The sequence below is a fragment of the Pungitius pungitius genome, chromosome 2 (assembly GCF_949316345.1).
Source record: "Pungitius pungitius chromosome 2, fPunPun2.1, whole genome shotgun sequence".
Classification (NCBI taxonomy): domain Eukaryota; kingdom Metazoa; phylum Chordata; class Actinopteri; order Perciformes; family Gasterosteidae; genus Pungitius; species Pungitius pungitius.
In genome coordinates this window covers 27,732,816-27,753,721 of record NC_084901.1, presented here as the reverse complement: position 1 = coordinate 27,753,721, position 20,906 = coordinate 27,732,816, and the positions used below count along the sequence as shown (strand labels likewise).

General features: G+C 45.6%; 2 protein-coding genes across 10 annotated transcripts; both read right to left on the bottom strand.

The window, feature by feature from the left end:
* Positions 1-2,211: 2,211 nt before the first annotated feature.
* irf2b (interferon regulatory factor 2b) lies at positions 2,212-10,124 on the bottom strand. Of its 5 annotated transcripts, none has more exons than XM_037461671.2 (10): positions 9,902-10,124; positions 9,029-9,321; positions 8,374-8,466; positions 8,197-8,296; positions 7,156-7,332; positions 6,988-7,034; positions 6,440-6,575; positions 5,716-5,853; positions 4,893-4,930; positions 2,212-4,349 (listed from the first exon to the last, which is right to left on the bottom strand). In XM_037461671.2, the coding sequence occupies exons 3-10, from the start codon at positions 8,458-8,460 to the stop codon at positions 4,083-4,085; spliced, it is 990 nt and encodes a 329-aa protein (XP_037317568.1). In that variant the 5' UTR covers positions 8,461-8,466; positions 9,029-9,321; positions 9,902-10,124; the 3' UTR covers positions 2,212-4,082. The 5 variants fall into 5 exon arrangements, with proteins under 5 accessions (XP_037317568.1, XP_037317569.1, XP_037317570.1 ...); XM_037461672.2 differs by having other exon boundaries at positions 9,092-9,321; XM_037461673.2 differs by having other exon boundaries at positions 9,953-10,124.
* Positions 10,125-11,500: 1,376 nt separating this feature from the next.
* On the bottom strand, positions 11,501-20,779 carry casp3b (caspase 3, apoptosis-related cysteine peptidase b). 5 transcript variants are annotated; one of them, XM_037462086.2, is made up of 8 exons: positions 20,675-20,757; positions 20,280-20,400; positions 19,770-19,844; positions 19,089-19,249; positions 15,345-15,473; positions 14,350-14,525; positions 12,862-12,982; positions 11,501-12,791 (listed from the first exon to the last, which is right to left on the bottom strand). In XM_037462086.2, exons 3-8 carry the CDS (start codon positions 19,838-19,840, stop codon positions 12,553-12,555), a joined length of 897 nt encoding a protein of 298 aa, XP_037317983.2. In that variant the 5' UTR covers positions 19,841-19,844; positions 20,280-20,400; positions 20,675-20,757; the 3' UTR covers positions 11,501-12,552. The 5 variants fall into 5 exon arrangements, with proteins under 5 accessions (XP_037317983.2, XP_037317984.2, XP_062416718.1 ...); XM_037462087.2 differs by having other exon boundaries at positions 20,280-20,386; positions 20,675-20,733; XM_062560734.1 differs by lacking the exon at positions 20,280-20,400 and having other exon boundaries at positions 19,770-19,885; positions 20,675-20,738.
* Between the last annotated feature and the right edge of the window lie 127 nt (positions 20,780-20,906).

Genomic DNA, 20,906 nt, shown 5'->3' with positions numbered 1-20,906 from the left:
ATAAACCCCCCCACACACACACCCTCTTTGTGCACGTTTATACACATCCGTGTAATGTATTCAAACTACAGTGTTGTGTACAACATAACCTCTATGTCATGCTCGCATCTGCAGCAGATACAGAGGACTCCTTGTGCTGCACCCCTTGTCTCTGGCTGAGCGCGGCTGGATTGAAGAAATGATTACATTTTATTCCTCAACATCTTGGATGTCAGCTCCCGACCTCTCCCACTGTATCCCTCTGAAAGTTCTCTGACCCACAATTCTTTCCCCTACTTCCTTCCAAGTTAGAATACTGGGAGGAATCTAACACACACGCACACACGCGCACACACACACACGCACACACACACACACACAAAGGAAAAACAGGAAAAAGATGCAGGTTGCATAATAGAGGAGCATTACATCTTCAGCTGCGACCCACATCACCGCAGTGTCTTTGAGTGCGCGGTTCCCGTGGGTCCCTTTGTTGTATATCCAAATTAACCATAATGTTAATACCATTGTATGAAGCCCTCCAAACCTAATCTAACTAATCTTTTCCTTTATTTATTTTCATAAATACTACCGTAGCCCATTTACGATCAAATTGCCACATCATTATAAAATAACAGCAAATTAAAAGGGCAGAAGGTGCGTCAGCCTTTCAAATGTGGAGCTATAACCACATAACCTTTGGAACACTATTTTAAATCTGTATTATCATTATTAAATTATTGTGACACTGATGACAGAATAAATTGGAATAGAACTGCAGTTTCATTTCTGAAACACTAGACGTCTCTCCAGAGCTGACTCCCGACCTCTGTTTGCAGAACAGTGGAGTTTTTTTGGATCAATTATACAGTATATAATAATGAGATTAGTCAAACTTTGATTATGACTAAATCATATGTGCCTCTATCAATGAATCGTGTTTTTCGTCCCCCCAAGATGGTAGCAAAGAATTGGACTTGGTTCTGATGACAACTCAAAGTTCAAGGTTGCCCAATGTTGCAATAAAAAACAAATAAAAACCATACACTGCGACATTGTCCACTGAGGGCTACTGATTTCTAAAGTAGCCCCAGCATGTGAAGACCTTGTGCTAGAAGGAGTAGAAAGCAGAGCAGGGACTTTTTGAGATGACTCAGTTTGTGGTCAACAAGGCTGCAGTAAAGGAGGCATGTGGAAGAAGAGCCCAACACAGCAGATATATAGCATCCAAAACACAGACTGTTTACCATGACTAACCGTATGAGGAGGCCAGTCGCCAAGGCAACCGGGGAGCCATCCGCCGAGGCCTCTGGAGGCAAGCAGGAAGCAGAGTGAGTACTGAGAACAGCAACTGAAACTGAAACAGCAGCTTCTTGGTGCTTTGGTTCAATCAGAGTGAGCTGTGTGTGTGTGTGTGTGAGTGAGAGAGAGAGGACACATCTGCTCTGACAGAGCTAAAGCACACGCAAATAGTGTGTTCCCCACTTAGAAGGAACCGAACTGAGGCATGCTTTGTTATTACAGCCTAACAAGCATACCTTAGAAACAAGGTTTTATTATTAACGTCAAACAGCCTTATTTTCATTCAGACATGTCCTTAACACGCACACTTAGCTGTACAAATTCTCAGTTTCTCATGTGCAATGAAAGTGGACTCTTTTCCCCGTATAAACCGCCAGCAGTCATACAGCTCGGACACCTGAGGATACATTTTACAAACTGTCTTTATTATTCAGATGTACATGTTGATTCACTAGTAGTTTCCATTGCGTACACAGAGCAGCGTGTGGCTGAGCGAGGTGTTTTCCTCTGAGACGCCTGTGGCCTCTCACTGGCCGCTGATTGGTAGAAAGCAAAAAGCAGCCCGGGGCTACACCATCACACACTTTTTCTCTAACCGCACCATTACACCTCGTCGAGCACGACCTTCGGCAGCGACGCCATCCCCTTTGCATACGTGACCAAACAGACTCGACTTGAGAAAGAGCACTTGAGTGATTCTTTTGAAGCGGTCAAAGTGAATCACCGAGCAGGTCAGGAGCTTTTCCCTCGGGATTCTATATTTTAAGCATTCGGTTTGTGTGCACAGCAACACGTAGAGCCTTTAGTCTTTAGGCACATTGGCTTTTTTACTTACAGTTGATGGCATGGGGGGAAAAAAACTAAAAATTTCATTAGGATAAAAATGCATTCGTAAATTGAAAAAAAAGGCAGGTGTTAACAAAACAAAAAAACAATAAAGAAGTACGAGCACGAGGAATAAAGAAAATGAAAAGGCACATGGAGAGAAACATTCCAAAGTCTGCCATGGAAGTAGACCACGCCCCCTTAGATTAGTCTCTCTAGTGGTTGGGTTCTAAACATTGGCTGATTCCTATTTGTCCTGCTCTAATTGTGCTTTAGTGTGCTAACTGCAAGCACAGGTAGCTTTTCTGATACACTCATAAGTCATAACTTAACACTACATTTCATGCTTTTTTTCTTCTTTCAGATGAATTCATACATCGCTAAGCTAGGCTTGCGTTAATAATACCTTTGAAAAAACAACAAATTTGGAATATCTTTGATTTTTCTGCCACCATTTGTCATTCTGTGCACACGCTTGCATTGAAGGCCTCAAAATTACTCTCAAAGACGTCAGGATGAAGGCGACTGGCTAAGTGCTCCAAATTAGAGAGAATGAAAGAACAAAACAAAAAAAAGAGGGAAACAGGAAGTTTAGAACGGGACTAAACAACGACAGAACCACAGCCTGTGCTGATGATGCAGTCTTCCGGAGCCCCAACTTCTCACTTCAGGAACGTGCACGACTGCCAGCAGATTGCTGCCAGCAAGTTCAGGTGGGCGTCTGAAACCCTGAGATTCAGCCTCCTTCCTCTAAGCCCTCTGACTGTGTGTGAGAGGAGGTTTGTGCCTTTGGAACCCAGTTAACCGGGTCAGGACACGTTCGCAGTGTGCATACGCACGCACGCACACACACACACAAACACACACACACACACACCCCTCCGCCTCCCTCCAAAAGAAAACACTGCCGTTACATTCCTGAAAGCCTGCTGCATGAGTCTGTGGTAGACTAAAGCACAGATAGCTGGGATCCAGCTACACGTCTTCAATGACACACACACACACACACACACACTGCTGACCATAAGGTGCTGAAGCTGCCATACATATGAGCTATGTACATTATTAAGGCCAGGGGGCCGAGGCGAGGACAACTCATCCTGTCATTGAGCCGTCGCTTATTCCGTCTGTATGTGTTGGTTAATCATGTTATCCTGATGTTCTCCAGACGCGCACGCATGCGCACACACACACACACACCTTGCAGGGCTCAATCAGGCCCGAGATCCTTATCTGGATGAAACAGCGGGCTTGTGACTGCTGGTCCTCCGTGTCGGCCGTTCTCTGCACCATGCCCGTGCTGCGGTAAAGCATTTAGTGTCATGCTTACACTGCTCTAAGATTGCAGGTGATCAGTTCTAATGCCTCACGGTGAGACGACATTTAAAAAGGTGTTGATTCAGAAATAAAATACTTAATTAGGTATAACAAAAAATGGCTTCCTATGACGAACAGCGAGGAACCATTAGTTTGATAAAAAGCACAACACAGCTGATGGATGTATCTTCACACTAAGGCAATACCGATTCAAAGAACAAGTAAAAGACAGTTTTCTCTCATTCCATATCAATGGCAAATTTCATTGGGCATGCTGTACGTTTGAGTGCACAAAGCAGCAGAGGACACGGTCTCCCAGGGACATGTGACCCATCATGCTTTCCAAATAGAGGCCAGATAGTGTCCAAATGGATGTGGATGACCTTCAATTCCACATGTACATGTTTCTACCCTCGGCCACATTTACATCACGCAGACCCGCCCACAAAAAGGGGCGGAGTCATAAATGTCCCGGCACCACCAGTCAGAACTCTGAGAGGCGTCATCGCCCACGCAGAAGCGAGGTGTGTGCAGCTCGCCATGTATCCTGCTCCACGCCCCCACTGCCCGCCCGTCCCCCCGAAAGAGGAAACAAGGTATGTCTGTCGTTCCTATGCCCATGAAGCAGCGATGACACGCCCTCGCTTGGGGGTCGGCGGTCAGGAGGGCGTCACATCCGACGTCTTCATGATGACGCTCGCGCGCATCTCGTGGGTTTGGCTGGCTGGCGACGCCGGGGAGTCCTGGCCGTAGCTCGGCGTCCAGCCGTCAGTGTGGTAGCTGATGAGCGGGGTCGGGTCTCGCGTGCTGGTGACCCGGAAGTTGGGCTTGCTGGCGCTGACGAAGCTCGCCATGCCGGGCAGGGAACAAGTGGGAACCCTGAGAACCGGCGTGTTGTAGTCCCGCCTCCACGCCGCGCTGACATCCTGTCAGTCAACGGGAGAAGAGGAATGAAAAGAAGAACAGTCAAGACGTAAAGCTTTAGCTGACGCATGTTGTGGTAAAACATGGAGCTGAATCAGCACATCTGTGACCACAGTACAATCCACAGTAGTTAAAAGGCATTACATTTAAAAAGTCTCAATGTGACTGCATTTCCTACTGAGTACTCCATGTAACAGCGTGTATATATAAATATTATATATTTTTAATTTTGCTATCAGGATTTAAAGTAAATGTTTCTACATTATAACGTAGATAGGAACCCAGTACTCTTAGCACTGATAACAGGTACTGTGTGTGTGTGTGTGTGTCTGTTAATGTTTGACAGCCACAGTTCCTGACAAGGTCCTCCCTTTTCTCAGTCTTACTCAACATTACAGGAAGGAACACACACACACACACACTAACACACTAGCACACCCTGTTTCAGCAGGAAGCTTGTAAAAGCTAAAAAACCAGTTCCTCCAAAGATTGAAGCAGTGAATCCTTCATTCATCACTTTGTAGGTGTGTACAATTGAGACTCACGTCTTTGGTGTCTTCTGTGTCACTGTCTGTGTCGCTCCCTGTAGAAACAAACAAATATGTATAAAAAGGCACGAAAAAGCAGTTGATTCATTAGCATTCAGGGAACGTCATAGTTTGTTCACATGGATGTAGAATTAAGTAACGATTAAGTAAGTGAGGCAGAACCACAGAGCAGCAGATGGAAGGGTTACAGGTGTAACCCACTCTGCCGGAATGACTGGTTTGGGAGGAGAGGAATACACATGGAGATGTGAGATAATGGGTACACGGGTTTCCAATGAGCATGCATGGATATGGACTTTTAACAGAGGGAAGAGTGCTTTCATGTTGGGTGTGGTACTTGCTCGCTGCTAAAAGGTCCAAGCCGTTAATTTGTCCGTGTTATAAAACTACAGCCGAAGCAGGATTTACGGCTACTACTCAACCCGCCCAAAGCCGATTGATTTGCAGCTTGGCCGTTCAAATAATAGCAACAACTATAGAAAGAATGCAGAAAAATGACATCATAGAAAACAATGTAGATAGTAGTAAATTTACTTTAATTGTAAGCAAGTTGTATGCAATAAATACATACAACTACAGAGGAAGCAGACGCTTTATGTTGATGATGTAATAGGGAATGATGTAAGGCATCAACAGCTCACGGGGTCATCGTCAGATGTTATATAATTAAATAATAAACATGTTTGGGCTTTTGAAGGATATTAGCACACACGTAACATCAACAAGCCTGTTCCAATGTACCCAACAGTATTCATGCCCGTTACCGGAACATCAATGCGCCAAAGCACCGCGTGTAAGTGTGCATGCAAGTGGGGCTCACCGCCGCATGAAGACACAGGGGAGATCTGGAGCGGGTAGGAGTGGGAGGAGCTCACTGTCTGCTCTTCGTTCTCAGTGGTCACTTCAATGGTCTGACAGACGAATGGCAGCTGCTCGCTGGCGATCATGTGGTCTTCCACTGAACCGTGAATGGACACATGGGAAATGTAATGACAGGCTGAATGCATGAATTATTGATCGCTCCCTCTTGAGTGTGTGGAGAGACCAAGTTACACACACACACACACACACACACACACCCAGTGATGAGATAAGGTTAACCATTAGCTGTACCAGTGTGGTTATTCAATAGATATCCAATCAAAACACTGCTTTGATTTTATGTGTGCGTGCGTGCACATACACACACTTTGAAATGAGATATGGAATATAAATACATTGCACAATAACATTTATGACAGTCACTCTCGATCTCTAAATACAATGTTACCAGAAGGGGTAGTAGTCTCTCCGCTGCATGAGATTACTCGCCAGACTATTTGTGATTCATTTGCATAATTTGCGTCCCGCTTCATTCACGCTGGGGGGGGGGCGCGGCTTATTTCCGTGGAAATAACCGCCATTTATGATCAAATGTAAAAAGCATTTTGTTGGCTATTAGATGAAACTTGTCCAAGCAGAAATATTAAATAGGCCTAAAACCAGGTATGAGAGTAAATAGCTATAGAACACTAGTTTAAGGTAAAAGTATGCTGGTGAAGTACCTGAAGTACTGTCCATCAGGGTAAACTCTGGTGATTCCTCTTTGATCACTTCCAGTTTGACTTCACCATGCAGGACACGATCAATCGGTCCCACAAGAGCGTCAGGAAGCGTCCTGTCTGGAGACGGAGAAGCTACCTGATGGGGAGAAAACAACGCTGATGAATAAATCGAGAAATGACAGCGGCTCACAGGAGCTGATCCAGACTAGTAGTCAGTCCGCTGGTGTGAGCACAACGTGCACAGACATATTTCCGCCTCTGTTGGTGCAGAACTTTTTTCCTTTTTCAGGGTGTTATTAATGGAGCTCAAACTAAATGAAGATGACCTTCTAGGGGAGACAGGGCGCTCCCCTCAAATAAGGGAAGGGAAAACACTGCAGCTTCCACAGATCTTTTACTCTGTAGACTGCAACATTTGCCAGTAAAAATGCCGGTGAAATGACAATCGCGCTCTTCTTCGCTGGTGTTATTATGTCGCATTCGTGCTGCTGGTTATTCAGCTGCACACCGCCTTGAGGATTATGTGTAATTGAGATGCGAGCGTCTACCTGTTTATTTCCCTTGGGCTTCCCCTCCTTGTCAGTCTTCTTCTTTCCTAAATGGACATGCAGACAGAAACACACACCTTTCACAGATCAATTTCAAAGCCACGATATATCGATATATATATCGTATGAAAGGGGTGCGTTTGTTTTAACCAGAGCTGCAGCACTCACCTTTCTTCATGCTTCTCTCTGAGGAGGAGAGCATCTTATACACCCGGAAGGCATTTGTTCCCTTTTTGATGCTTTTGTCCTTTACCTCCTCGATGTCCGGGAGGCTGTTCATGGCACAGCGGAAGTTTGCCTTCCACGTTTTGGGATCTGGACGGTCTGTGCCTGGCTGGTATTTTCCTGCATGCACACACAGACAGAAAATCCCTCAAGATTTATCCAGTTTGCGAATTAAAATATGGAATGTACTGTCGCCAAAGTAACCGTTTCATCCTGGTACGGAATTATTCAATTAGGTTTTATTTAAAAATTCTGCAACTTGTATTTCACTGCTTATTCTACTGTGGACCAGTGGTCCCCAACCACCGGGCTGCGGGCCAGTACTAGTCCACGTGCCATTTGGTAACGGGCCGCACAGACGGAATACACAACTTCAATTTGTTTCATTTTACTGTTTGATGGGAAAAAAAACCTCAGGAGACAAAAGAGCAGGTTCATTTAACAGGCAGTGATACTTAAAATACGGGTTTATTGTGTCTGTGGTTATTCTTTTTTGTCTCTACCCGCCACACCTTAAAGACCGTTCCGCAAAATATTGTCTAACATGAAACCGGTCTGTGAGGCGGAAAAGACAACATTTTACTTGTTTTCTTTTCTGCATTTGATGAGTGTGACGATGCACTGTAACATGACGGGGGTTGGTTATTGTTATTTAATTTAACCACAGCTTAGCCCTAACCTTTATTTTTCCCACAAAACAAAACGTTTAAATATTTAAAAAACATAATTTTTAAAATACTATTTTCATCTTGATTGAAGCAGCAATGAGTTTTGCGACTCTCATGCTTTTCGAGCGTTCTCTGACCTCCCTGAATATCAAACTCCTACAAGTTGGACCATTTAGTTTCCATCTTAAAAAACAAAACATTCCACAAATGTGGGGATTCTTTGATTTGAGACAGACAGGCGGTGCGCTGTCTGGTTGGCATGATAAATCATAGAAAAGGGAGAGCGGCTGAGTGTGTGTTTACATGCGAGTGTTACCTGTGTGTATGGCCCATCTCATGAAGAGCGGAGCATCTTTCTCCAGGTCCCAGCCATGACGTGCAGCATGCATCCATGGGATCTGGAAGATTCGCTTCTCCTAGAGACATTTACATTTTGTCAGCTCTTGAAAAACAAAATTAATCTGTGTGTGCGTGTGTGTCAGTGTAAACTTACTTTGTTAACCCATTTGAGTCCTGGTATCTGACAGGAATCAATCTGTTCCTCCAGCCAAGGCCTCATCCTCATCCTCTCTACCGGCATTGTGTCCTGTGAGAGCACACAAACACAACTTTATTATGAATAGGAATTAGACAATAGGAATTCAACCATTCATAATAGTACATTATGATGATGAAATTATTACTGATTACTGGCTACTGTGTCAACTAACATGAGAGAAAGCAACCACTTAAACAGAGCAGTGTGCAGCATTCACAGGGATCCATGAGCAGAAACCTGATACAATACCAATATACTTCTTTAGTGAATGCTAGCCTCACAATAACATCGGCTGTGTTTTTGTCAGTTTAAGGAGACCCATTCATATGTACAGGGCGTGCCTCCCTGCTCCTGCAGTAGCCCAGAAGGGACAAACCAAACGCTGGCTCTAGATTGAGCCTTTAACAGATTCACGTGGGAGAAGTTTCAGTTGTTTGCAATCTGCAGCCTCTCACTAGATCCATCCTAATCTGACACGCTGCACCTTTAAGCTTATTTTTCATACAAACAAACCTCTGATAACAAAACAAAGGAGGGAGAGTTCCATGTTATCTGTGTTGTAGAGATAAAAGTCATAAAAGTCCATGACAGTGAACTTGCACTATCTCACCTGCAATCAACCTTAAACTACAGATCATACAAGACAGGACAAGTGGCTGGAGGATGGAAAGACCTAGAAGAGAAGGCAGCATCTTGTTGCTGCAGCGTGTGATTCAAGAGCAGCGGTATGATCCCCGCAGCCTGATGTGGTCAAAGTCCGGTGAGCCCAGTGAGCCCAGTGAGCCTGACGCGGGAGCGCGCTCCCCCGCAGGTCGAACAGGGTGACATGGCACTGCGTCAAGTGCACCATGTTATCACTTTTTATGAGCCTTCCAACTGCATCCAGCTCACAGCACGAGCTGCCTGCGGTACAAAAGGTTCAACTACATAACAGTGGCCACTGTGGTCTTTTAAAGCATAAATAGTACGCAGTATATTAGTTATACTGTTATGACTGGACTAGTGATAATATCATGATGAGGATAATTCATTCAGTCGGTGTCAGACCAATACTGCTAGTTGTAATACTGTGAGACAATGTGTTCTTTTTTTCTAATGGCACAATGAGTCATACTTTGTTTTCAAGAGGTAGGAAAATCGCACCAGTAGCCAGGGAGTGTGGATAACGATATAAAACACGTTGCAAATTGCAGATCGTGATACATTACGTGAGTTTCAGTACAAATGACGTACTCCTGACAGCACTCTGATTTACTAAGACCTGCACAGACACCTGAATACAGCATGAAGAATGTTCACGAGCCGATCCATTTCTCCCCACGTAACGGTCCAAACTACGAAACTTTTAAAATGTCAAACCGGCACAACGCGGTCCGTATGTCTCCCGTTTGCTAGCGTGCGGACCCAAACGCAAGTAGAGGCAGAAGTGAAAACCAATGTAAACAAACGCCGAGCAAAAACTACAAAAACTACTTTCACTTACACGTCGAGCTAGCGAGCCGTCCGCAGCGTGAACGAGCTGACGGGATGTTACCTGCGGGGCCGCGAGCCGCGACAACGAGCGGGGCGGTGCGTCCTGTTCCGCGTGGCAGAAAGCAGAGCCCCACCGCCGGTTCTTTCTGTTTCTGTTCGATAAGCGAGGGGCTCGAGCTGGAAACCCCCTCCTGCTCTCGCGCTCTCGCTTTGGGTCGATCCGAGCGGCCTCACGGAAGTCACTAGCGCGCGCGTGCGCGATCAAACATAGAGGGCTCACTTTGATTTTTATTTCTCGGTGTCACTGAAGCCAACTGACCGGCGTATGCAGCCAACACGCAGGTTCATCTAATATTTTCAGTTAAAAAGCTAATTGTGTAGCACTACAATATTACAAAGAAGGCTGTTTTTTTCATCTGTAGTCCCTTTGCATTTGTTACTAGTTTACCCAAATGTACATATCATTAAAATTAAAAAAGAATTACCTCGTGTAACTCGTGCCCTGTAAAGATATTTACGCTTAATACTCTTCTTTGTAATCTGAAACAATCCTTTGCCAAGGCAATGTTGTATTGTGGCGTTTGGACTGGTCTCGCTTCAAAAATAGACGATCTTTGAGCTCGATTTCATTTTCACTTCCTCTGCCTCATTTCCTCGTTTCCTTGTTGCGCGGTCGATGTCAGAAACGAAACAAGTAACTTTAAGCGCCCGTGTGTGTGTGTGTGTGTGTGTGTTAGTGTGTGAAAGACCAGACGGCTCACCTGCAGCTATTTAGAAAGTACCGATTTTCACTTCACCTGCACCGAACAGATGTCCTATCATTAAAAATGTGGGTTCACACTGAACAAGTTTCAATTAGGAAGTTGTTTCATAAATTAGCTAAAACTCAATCGTATGGGAATACATTTGATACATGTTTGTATAGGCTTATCAACTTTATAAAAGAAAATGTTTTACTACTACATATTATGTATTATTACTAATTGGTAGTCACTGTTTACACGGTCATTTGAACTAAATATGAGTGAAGTGTCAGGATGAAGTTATAAACAGCCATACTCCCAGGTCACGGCCATCAGGGTTATCTCCATCTGACTTAAACACACACCCACAAACACCCCTTGCAGCCAAGAATGAGGAGTTCTGATAAACTAAGTGAGCAAGTGAACACTTTCCCAGAAAGACCTGATAAACAAGTAACCCTGGTTCAAAGTATTGAGGTACACAAAGACAGGAGCGACAGCTGAAATGAAACACAGGAACCCGCTTGTCGGCACACGTAACAAAAACGACCCGTATGAGATGCACATTATCTGTGCGTGCATTATGGGGTTAAATGTCTAAACACAATTTCAGTTCCTGGAATGTTTCCCTCTGCTGGACTGCTGATTAATTTCAAGGAAAGCCGTTCCCCAGAAGCCGCGGCGCGTCTCTCTGGCGCCCCCTAGAGACGTGTAACTGTTCAACACTGCAAAGGCAGCGGGGCTCAACAGCAGGTTCACGGCCCCTGTCCATGCGGATGTATGGACGGGAGGTCCAAGGTGGGTCTGAGGTGTTTTGGAATAAGGTGCACGGATACGATAAGAAAATAATCATGTCCTGACTTTCAGCGGTGACCCGCCATCGCTTCGTTTATCTGCAGTGGTCAATGTGTCAATAGATCATGAGGAGTCATGAAAAGCAGCCCCAATAAACAGGATCATATCAATTATCTTTACTGGGTGTTTAGTTTGATTATGTTTGGCAGGATTAAGTTTGGCAGGATAGTACTTCATCTTTATACACTTTAGGACTGGCAAAAAAAGTGAAATGGGTCTAAAGTCTGATACGGATGCAGTTTCCGGTTATATAAAATCAACTGAGTTACACCTTTAGATTTAGTTCCATGGAAGGTAAACACACTTTTACACATTTTTGTCTCTCGGTGCTTCCATGGTGACGGTCTGTGTGGACATGACAAAACAAAGACCACAGTGGAAATAAACTTTACTTTAGTTTTTCCAATAACAATTCCAATAACTGTCTGTAATTGTATTATCCCTTTATCTTTTCTGAATCAATCAATCTCAGTCAGACCTAAACAGCCAGAGTACAGAGCACTACCTCACTGACCACCTGAAGAAGGAAATAAGCATTTTAGATATTCTCCCACATTAGGGCTATTTATTTCATTGGCATTAGGATAATTATCAGTGTGTTGTTCAGCTTATTTTAGGTCGATTCATCACATTCATTCATCACTGCCACATACGCAACGGGTCACTACCTTTTTAAAGTTCTGGTTTGATATTTTTACTTTGTACATTTATTGGATTCAAAAATTGTCCAAAGCAGACACAGTGTGGGTGCTGTTCACTCTTTGAATATACAGCATTATGTTAAAATCACATCCACAACCTCTAACGTGCATGTGTGGAAACTGTCCCACCACCCCCAAGTATATTTTTCTGCAACACCCGATAATCAAACATTTTCTAAGAAGACAATACAGAAAAAATAAATCATTAAAACCCCTGATTGAGGATCACTGTGACTTGATCTGATCCCATGTGTCCTAATGCATTTGGGTTCTCATCGAAGCCCCCACACAATTAACGCTAATGCTCTCCTCTTCTACATGAACTATTCAATGCTTTTACAAAAGGTAAAAGAGAACAGAAGTCAATCGGAGATCTTAGGAAAGTAGAAATCTTTGGTCAGCATGGACACAATACTGGGGATCTGCTTCTTGCCGCTGTACCCGGGCATGTTAGAGGAGGACTCAAAGTGCAGCGCCACCTTGTGGTTGACCCGGGTCATGATCTGCATCAGCTCCAGCTGGCCGCTGAAACGCCGCAGCATCTCGCACAGCGACTGCATGAACCACGAGCCATTAGTGGTGTTCCTCCAAGAGTAGTAGCCTGCGGGACAGTTTGCTGCATTAAAGCACTCGCGGTCAGCCTTCATCCAACGGCTGCAACGTAAGGTTACCTGGAGCCGTGGAATAGGCGTACAGGAAGTCGGCCTCCACAGGGATCCTGTCCAACGTCTGCGCGTCCACACTGTCAGACTCGATCTGGCACCCTCCGTCTAGCTCCATCCCCCGGCAAGCCTTTAGGGGGCGACAAGCATGAGCATGACACGTGATGGTGTTTTTTTGGCATCATGCAAAATTGTCTCATAGATTAATAAGTGAACTTTTAACAGCCTTAATATATACACATATACACTCATGCAGGACTTAAATATATTTATTCCCATTTGATCAACACAACAAAAAAAAGTTAATTATTGTGACAGTGAACAAAAAGTGCACAGTGTTTGATGCATAAGTATTCCCCTCCCCCAGAGTCAATACTTGGTAGAACCCCTTTTTGCTATAATTTTTTTTTGGGGTGTTTTTCCACCAGCTATGCTCAATTGGATTGAGGTGTGGGCTCTGACTGGGCAATTTTAAAACAGGAACATGCTTTACTCTAAACCACATGTGTCATGTGTACACGGATGACTTTGCTATTGTAAGAATTACAGAAAGGTCCCACGCATGAGCGGCCACTTCTGACAGATGAGAGGCTCTTTTTTTTTTTTAGATCTATTCGTCGTCGTCCCCCGACTTTATGTTTAGGGTCGGTTTCCTGCTGGAAGATGAACCTCTGCCCCAGACTCAAGTCTTTTGCACTGCATCATATTTTCTTAGAGAATTGCGCTGTATTTAGCTCCATCCATCCATCTTCCCCTCGATTCTGACTAGCTTCCCTGTACCTCCTCCACACATAGTGCTCTGCATTAAGGCCAAAAGGTTCCATTTTGGACTCTTCTGACCGAACCACCTTGTTCCACTAGGTCTCTTCCACATGGCTCGTGGGAAATTACAAATGGGATTTCTTATAGTTTACTTCAACAGCAGATTTCTTCTTGCCACTGTTTCATAAAGGTCACATTTGGGGAGTACACAGCTTCCAGAGTTATCAGGGGACTCCTGGTTGCTTCTCTAACTCATTTACATTTGAATACATATGCACTCAACACTCATTTTGAAATCCATGTAAACTTTCACCCGACTTTAAGATAATGGACTACTTTGTCTTGGTCCATTACATAAAATCCCAATGAAGCAAATTTTATCCTGTGGTTATACCATGACAAAAAGTAGAAAAGTCCAACGGGGGTGAATGCTTATGCAAGGCACCGTATAATATATGAATATACAAAAGTAAATTTTCTATTTTCTCATATTTACTGTATGTGTTTTATTTATTATCTTAATTTGTTTCCCTGTGCTTGAGCTGCTACCGCCCCCACATTCCCCTAAGGGGGATCATTAAAGGAATATCATGATCATCATAAGCAGTGGGGGTTCTCGTTGTTAATCGAAGCAGTAGACTCCTCATTGCAATGCATCGTGGTACATGTAGGCATTCCTCCGTCATCGCAGCAGGACCCGAGGAATGAAGTTGCCTACATGGACCCTAACCTCACCTGTATGAAGAAGAGTTTGGGTTTCCCCACCAGACTCCTGCAGCGATCTCCTTTGAAGAACTTCGTCAGGACGTCTAACTTCTCGTAGCCGTCGGTGCCGTATATCAAGCCCTCGTCCCCATGACTCAGCAGGACACACACGAACGACGCACTGTTGCCGTGGTCCTTCTTGGACTCTGGAGACGCATAGAACATATGTTCTGTCTTTAATAGCGCAGATCTTGTATGTTCATAGATAGATGATTTGTGAACCAATTGTACAGACATTTGTGGAGCTAATGAGTGAGTTTTGGAATCAAAAAGAGAAACCAGTGTCAGACATTGACATCTAGAGATTGCCGCATGTTGCTACCGTAACGCTGTTTATTATGTAAATGCAAAAAATGACCCCAGATCCAACTTTGGAACACTTATTTAAAGTCCTATAAATAAAAATATATATATTTAAAAATTAAATGTTAAACTATTCATATGTAAAGCTCAATCATAACTAATGAATGAATGAATGGAAAAAAATATAAAAGTCTACATATCAGGACTGCCAACTTCCTTTGAGTCACTGAAGGGAACCTTTTAATAAAACTATTATTACATTACATGTCATTTAGCTTTGATCCAAAGCGACTTACCTTGCATTTTAACCCATGGTTTACATTTTGCTTGGGGAGCAATTAGGGGTCAGCTGGCTTGCTCAGGGACACTACGACATGGCACATGGAGCAGCCTGGGATTTGAACCGCCAACCTTGCGGTTCCTAGTGCACCACGCTACTCCACGTGCCACTCATCGCCTCAATATTATTTATTCTTTTCATCTTTGTATCCAATCCAGTTTATTAAATACGCCATGAAGATACTTTGCCGTGTGATATCGTTTGTGCTCATTTATTTTAGTTGTATTGAAAAACAAATGCATCTAAAAATAGGCAGGTTGTTGAGCATTGCACTTTAACATCAGACACCTCGAGCGAACAAAAAGTGGCACGTTTCCATTACCGTCAAGCAGCAGCTGTACCATCTGGTCCACAGTCTGATCCTGGGCTATTTTCACCTTATAACCCAGTGCCGAGAAGGTTTTCATAGCGTCGTTGGCGTCCACATCCGTCCCGTTGCGAGCACTCATGCCTAGAGAGACATGCAGAGAAGCAAAGGTAGAAACGCACAGGCTTCAGCACAAAATGGTGATTTGTTCTATAGAGTGAACAGAGTCTCTGAAATAACAAAACACAGGTGAATGTACCCAGAAACTGATGGGGGTTCGGAGTAGATTCTGGAGCACCCCTATGAGAAGCTTTTGTGGCAGACATTACTGATAACTTTAACGATGGCTCGGTTCCATTCCAGAGTCCAAGGAAGCCGCCACAGTGTGACAGGGATCCACACCAGGAAGCTGAATCTGAAGTAGCTGTATACAATGTGGCCCTGGTTTATTTGATTTAACTACTGTTCCATGTCTCACATGGAAAAAGACCTACACTGTGGTGGAGTTTTTTTTAAATGAATGATGTCCTACATCTTTTCCTAACCACTTCACCTCCATGAAAACGTAGTGGAGAAAAGGGGAAGATGTGATGGAGAGAACATAAGGAAATATGGTGGGAAAACGTCTCTCGGTTACGTATGTAACCTTCGCTCCCTGAACACCTATACCCACTCACCATACGAGCAAGTCACCGTGGTGTGAAGTTCAAGACGCACACTCAGATGAGAGCACCTGTGCTCCAGGTGTAGCGTTAAGGTCCAGGTGGTAGAACCTCAAGAACGTGTGGGGAGAGGACCAGCCTGCCGCCATGCAAACGTTGTGAAGCGACACTCTTCCCGACCTAAGGGCTTTAGAAGCCGCCATACCCCTAGTAGTATGGGCCCGGACAGCCAAAGGTGCGGGCTGGCCGGCCGATTCGTAAGAAAGTGTGATGGCCTCCACCACCCACTTGCTCATCCTCTGCTTAGTGACTGGGCCACCAGTATTGGGGGGCCCGAAGCATACGAACAGCTGTTCGTGAGAGAGCCTACACAGGGCGGTCCTGCGGACGTACAAGTCTAGGGCTCTAACTGGGCAGAGGAGGTTGAGCTTCGTCTGGTCCGAAGTCAGAAACGGGGGAGGACAGAAAGCCTGCAGCACAATAGGTCCGACCGAAGCGGACGGGACCGTGGGAATATAGCCGGGGGAGGGAAGTAGGAACGCCTTCACCATACCGGGTGCAAATTCCAAGCACGAAGGGGCCACCGAGAGGGCTTGCATATCTCCAACTCTTTTGAGGGAAGAAATAGCGAGCAGGAAGAGGGTCTTAAGCGCCACATACTTCACTGCGACCTCTGCCATGGGCTCGAAGGGAGCACCGGAGAGACCCTCGAGTACGATGGCCAAGTCCCAGGACGGAACTCTAGTGCTAGCTGCTGGCCTCAGCCTCAGAGTGCCATGAAGGAAGCGGGATACTAGCGGGTGTCTCCCTAGAGAGCGCCCGTCTAGTAGGGCATGGGATGCAGACAGGGCCGCCACATACACTTTGATAGTGGACGGGGATAAACCTGTGGCAAAGCGCTCCTGCAGGAACTCCAGTACTGAACCCACCGGGCAGTTGACTGGGTCCAGCTGACGTTGCCCGCACCAAGTGGCAAAGAGCTTCCATCTACCGGCATACATCTTCCTTGTGGCGGGGGCTCTAGAGTGGAGGATGGGTCGAGAGACCGGCTCCTAGGAGGCGGGTACCCTCAAGGGCTACGCCGCCAGTCTCCATGGCCTAAGGCGAGGGTGCAAGAGGGCCCTCAATGCCTGAGCCCGCAGGTCCACCCTGGTGGGGGTCTCCCACAGAGGACCTGCGAGGAGCGACGAAAGATCTGTGAACCATACTAGAACCCCTGGGGGCAGCGCAACCAGGAAAAACAGACGACGAACCGGCGTCCCTCTGGAGGTAAACAGGTCCAACTCAGCAGTGCCAAGGTGTTACCAGAGGAGTTCCACCACACCGGGATGGAGTCTCCAGTCCCTGGGCCTCGGCCCCTGATTCAACAGAGTGCCTGCCCCCTGGGCCAGGGCCTGCAGGCAACGCCGAGTGATCTTGACCAGACGGCGCTGGTTTTCCTTCGGGGAGAACCTCATGGCCCCATGCCCCCATGGTTGGCCTGGCTCGACTGCGCGAGGGGTTGAAACTGCTCGAGCGGGAGACGAGTGTGCCCGCGTCATGGTCGAATCCCAAGTAACGCCGGGGAAGGTGGTCCAGTGCACTGGGGACAGCACACTTCTCCTGGCGTTGCGCCTCAGCCCCAGCAGGCTGATGCGCTGTGCATATGGCGCTAGAATCAACCCGTTGCTTGTAAAGCTCGAAATGCGGATGCCCTGGAGATGCCCTGGCGCCAGGGCGGCATTCACACATTAGTTATACCTCTGGGGTGAGAGGGCTAGGCCGAGTGGAAGAACCAAGTGGTGGTAAGCTTTGTCCCCAAAAGCGAACCTCCGGAACTCCCGGTAGTGTGGAACAATGAGAATGGAACCGGCCGAGCCCCGAAGCGGCGGCGGGGACAGCGGACTGACTCCCGGAGAGTACCGGGGTAAAGGGAGCACCGAAGGATGCGGTGACACCCTGGCCCCATCGGTGGGGATCACTCTCCGGACCCTGACCCCTAAGGCGTCAGGGTCTTTTAGACGAAGCCCTCCTCGCGGCGGCTGTCCTCAGACCAGACCGGCCGCGAGAGGGCTCTGCCTGAGCATGCCGCGCCGGGGCCCAGCCTCGACGAGGGGGTGCACGCAGCGCGACGCTCTCCTGCTGCGCCAGGTGGTGCAGGCCTGTCGACGGCCGGGGCTGCCCCCTTCACACGTGCTTCACGACGCGGTCACGCAGGGGCGTTCCCATAGCGTCTTTACGCAGCTCGAGTTCCCTGATAGGGAACTATTCAATAGTACTGAGTCCTAAAATACTAAATTAAAGTTAAACTGTTAATTCCCTGAGCGGAGAAGGTCCAGCAGTTGTACGGATTGCAGCCTTCATGAGAGCGAACCGAGCTTGTCGGATCTGTCTCGCTTATCGAAGGCAGGATGAGGGTCGGTCTAAAGAAATGTGGTTAAGAATAAAACTGTCAAACCAACATCCTTTCCCCTATGCATTTTCTTATTGTTGTTGTCAAAGACAAAAGACAATCTAATTAACACAGCTGTGCTCATTTCATGTGAGAGCCACCCCACCCCCTCCTGACCATGTCTAACTTTAAAACACCTTGTTGGAGACGGAGTGTCCTAAACCGGCACTGAGAGCATCCGACTGCACAGAGAGCATTCTGGGAGAAAGACACGATCCGTCGCTGTGGGTCTGCGAGTCCTTAGTCACTAAACGTAGTGTATCAAAAGTAGTATTGCCCAAAATACCAGTATGTTCTCCTACATCTGGGAGCATAATACAATACTCTTCAGGCGGTTTTGACCTACTACTAGCAAGAGGGCCAAAGTTTAATTTAGATCATTAAGAGGATGAACACTAAGTGCGGCGTCTGTAGGTTACAGAGTTTCAAGTATTAACAGGCACAACTTGTTTCACAGCGTTTCCTCACAACCGGTGCAGCCGAGTCCTCGAGACAAGCCAGACTTAGAGACATGAAGAAAAAAGACGGCTTTTCACACCCGAGGACATCGTCAATTCGCTGAAGAAATCATGGATTGACGAATGTCTTGTTGTATCTTCAATAGAATTTGTTGGCAGGTGATCATAAAATGAGTGTGTGTGTGTGTGTGTGTGTGTGTGTAGCTACCCGTGCTGGGGCGGAAGTTCTTATTGTTGATGATCACACAGGTTCCCATGCTGGGATAGTCCATCCTGTAGCGGTACATGTCAGAGCCTGATGTTTTGCTGTGGGGGGCGGAGTCGGTTTCCTCAGAAGTCCTGCTGCCACCTTTGAGCTTTCCTTTGGAGCTGAAAATGTGCACCCAGAGACAAGCACGCATACCAAAACACACATTTTATGTGTGCCATAAGAGCAGTTCTCTCCGTAGAAATAATTATGCCAATGCTTTTACACGCAATGTTGCGGAAACCTGAACAATGGACAAAGAGAAAGAGAAAGGAAAGGCAGACACTCACATCTAGGAGTTTGATAACAAGTTTGACTCATTTGAAAGGTGACACAAAATTATTGGCCACTTTCTGCTCGATCTTCCGTTAGTTCTGTTGCACTTTGTCCACTATTATCGCTGGATCAGCATTAAAGGGCCTTTAAAGAGGGATCCAAGTCTACAGGTGAAACTAATATATATATATACACACACACACACATACACTAATATATAAGTTTCACCTTTTAAGTTGAATTACTGAAAGTAATGAGCTTTGGCACGATATTCTAATTTTTTGAGTTTCACCTGTACCTGTTTCACAATTCGCTCCTTTTTACGTGCAGCTGTTTATACCAGGAGTCAATAATGACAAGAATTACCTCTTGGCAAAAAATGTCACACCATCCACGTTTTCCTCTCCCCTCTGCTCGTCTCCGTGGACATCATCCATTATCCTGCAGGCGTGAACAGTTAGAACATCTTTCAACTGTGACAACTATTTGGAGGAAGCAGAGACAAAACATAAAGGAAGACTCTTCTGGTTTCTGGAATCCAGCATCGTGAACTCTGTCGAAGCAGTTCAGGGTTTATTAACAAACTCTAAATGCCATATAAAACATTCTTGGTTTTCTTCTTAAAAACAACAAGAACAAGAAACATTTTTTTTTCAAAAGCTCAGCAGGTGAACTCAAGCCAGATATTGCCTGACACATAACCGGTCATACAGGTGTTCGGCTCGGTTTTCTGAGGAAGCCGTCCCTACTTTGAGGTAAGTAACCTCTTATACTGGGAAGTTATGACGTAACGTTTGCTCAAAGCGAAACTCGCTTGAGAAAGTCAGCAGTAAAAAAGAGAAAAAGCCACAAGAAGTCAAAGCTCATTTAACTTACGTCTGTATTGTTATAATCCGCCCGTGCGTGGGACGGGACGCCAAGGACCCATTTCACCGTGTCCCGTGAAGTGGATCGGGTGGGACGAGCACTCACAGCGCTTCCTGCTTGAGACGTACCGCTATCATAGGGTCACTTAACGCTACTTGAACTACAATATTGATAATTATATTTTTAAAAGGGTATATCAAGAAAAATACTTTACTGATGTGATCAATTACAACGAAAATCAACGACTAGCCAACTTCCATTCATTTAGCACTGCAGTATAATGCCCGATGCTGGTTAAGTTACCTTAACTTGCAGGTAAAAACTCTAATGAACTCTCACTGTATCCAACAAACAGGAACCAGATCCTATTCAACGTTTTCTATTTACTCAAAGATAAAAGGTACCTTTTTTTGGAGGCGGTGGTAGAAAAGGGCACGTAGTGATTTTATGAAGACCGGGTCCTGACTGGCGTTTCAAGGAAATGTCTTGTTCAAAGTGCACGTTTTTCAGCCAATCAGGACGCTGCTGCTGGATGTGGTTGTAGTCCAACCAACGAGAGCAGTTTGTTGGAATTGATTTAAATAAAATATATTTTCCCTTTCAATTACATTTATTTGGTTATTTGAGGTCTTCTAT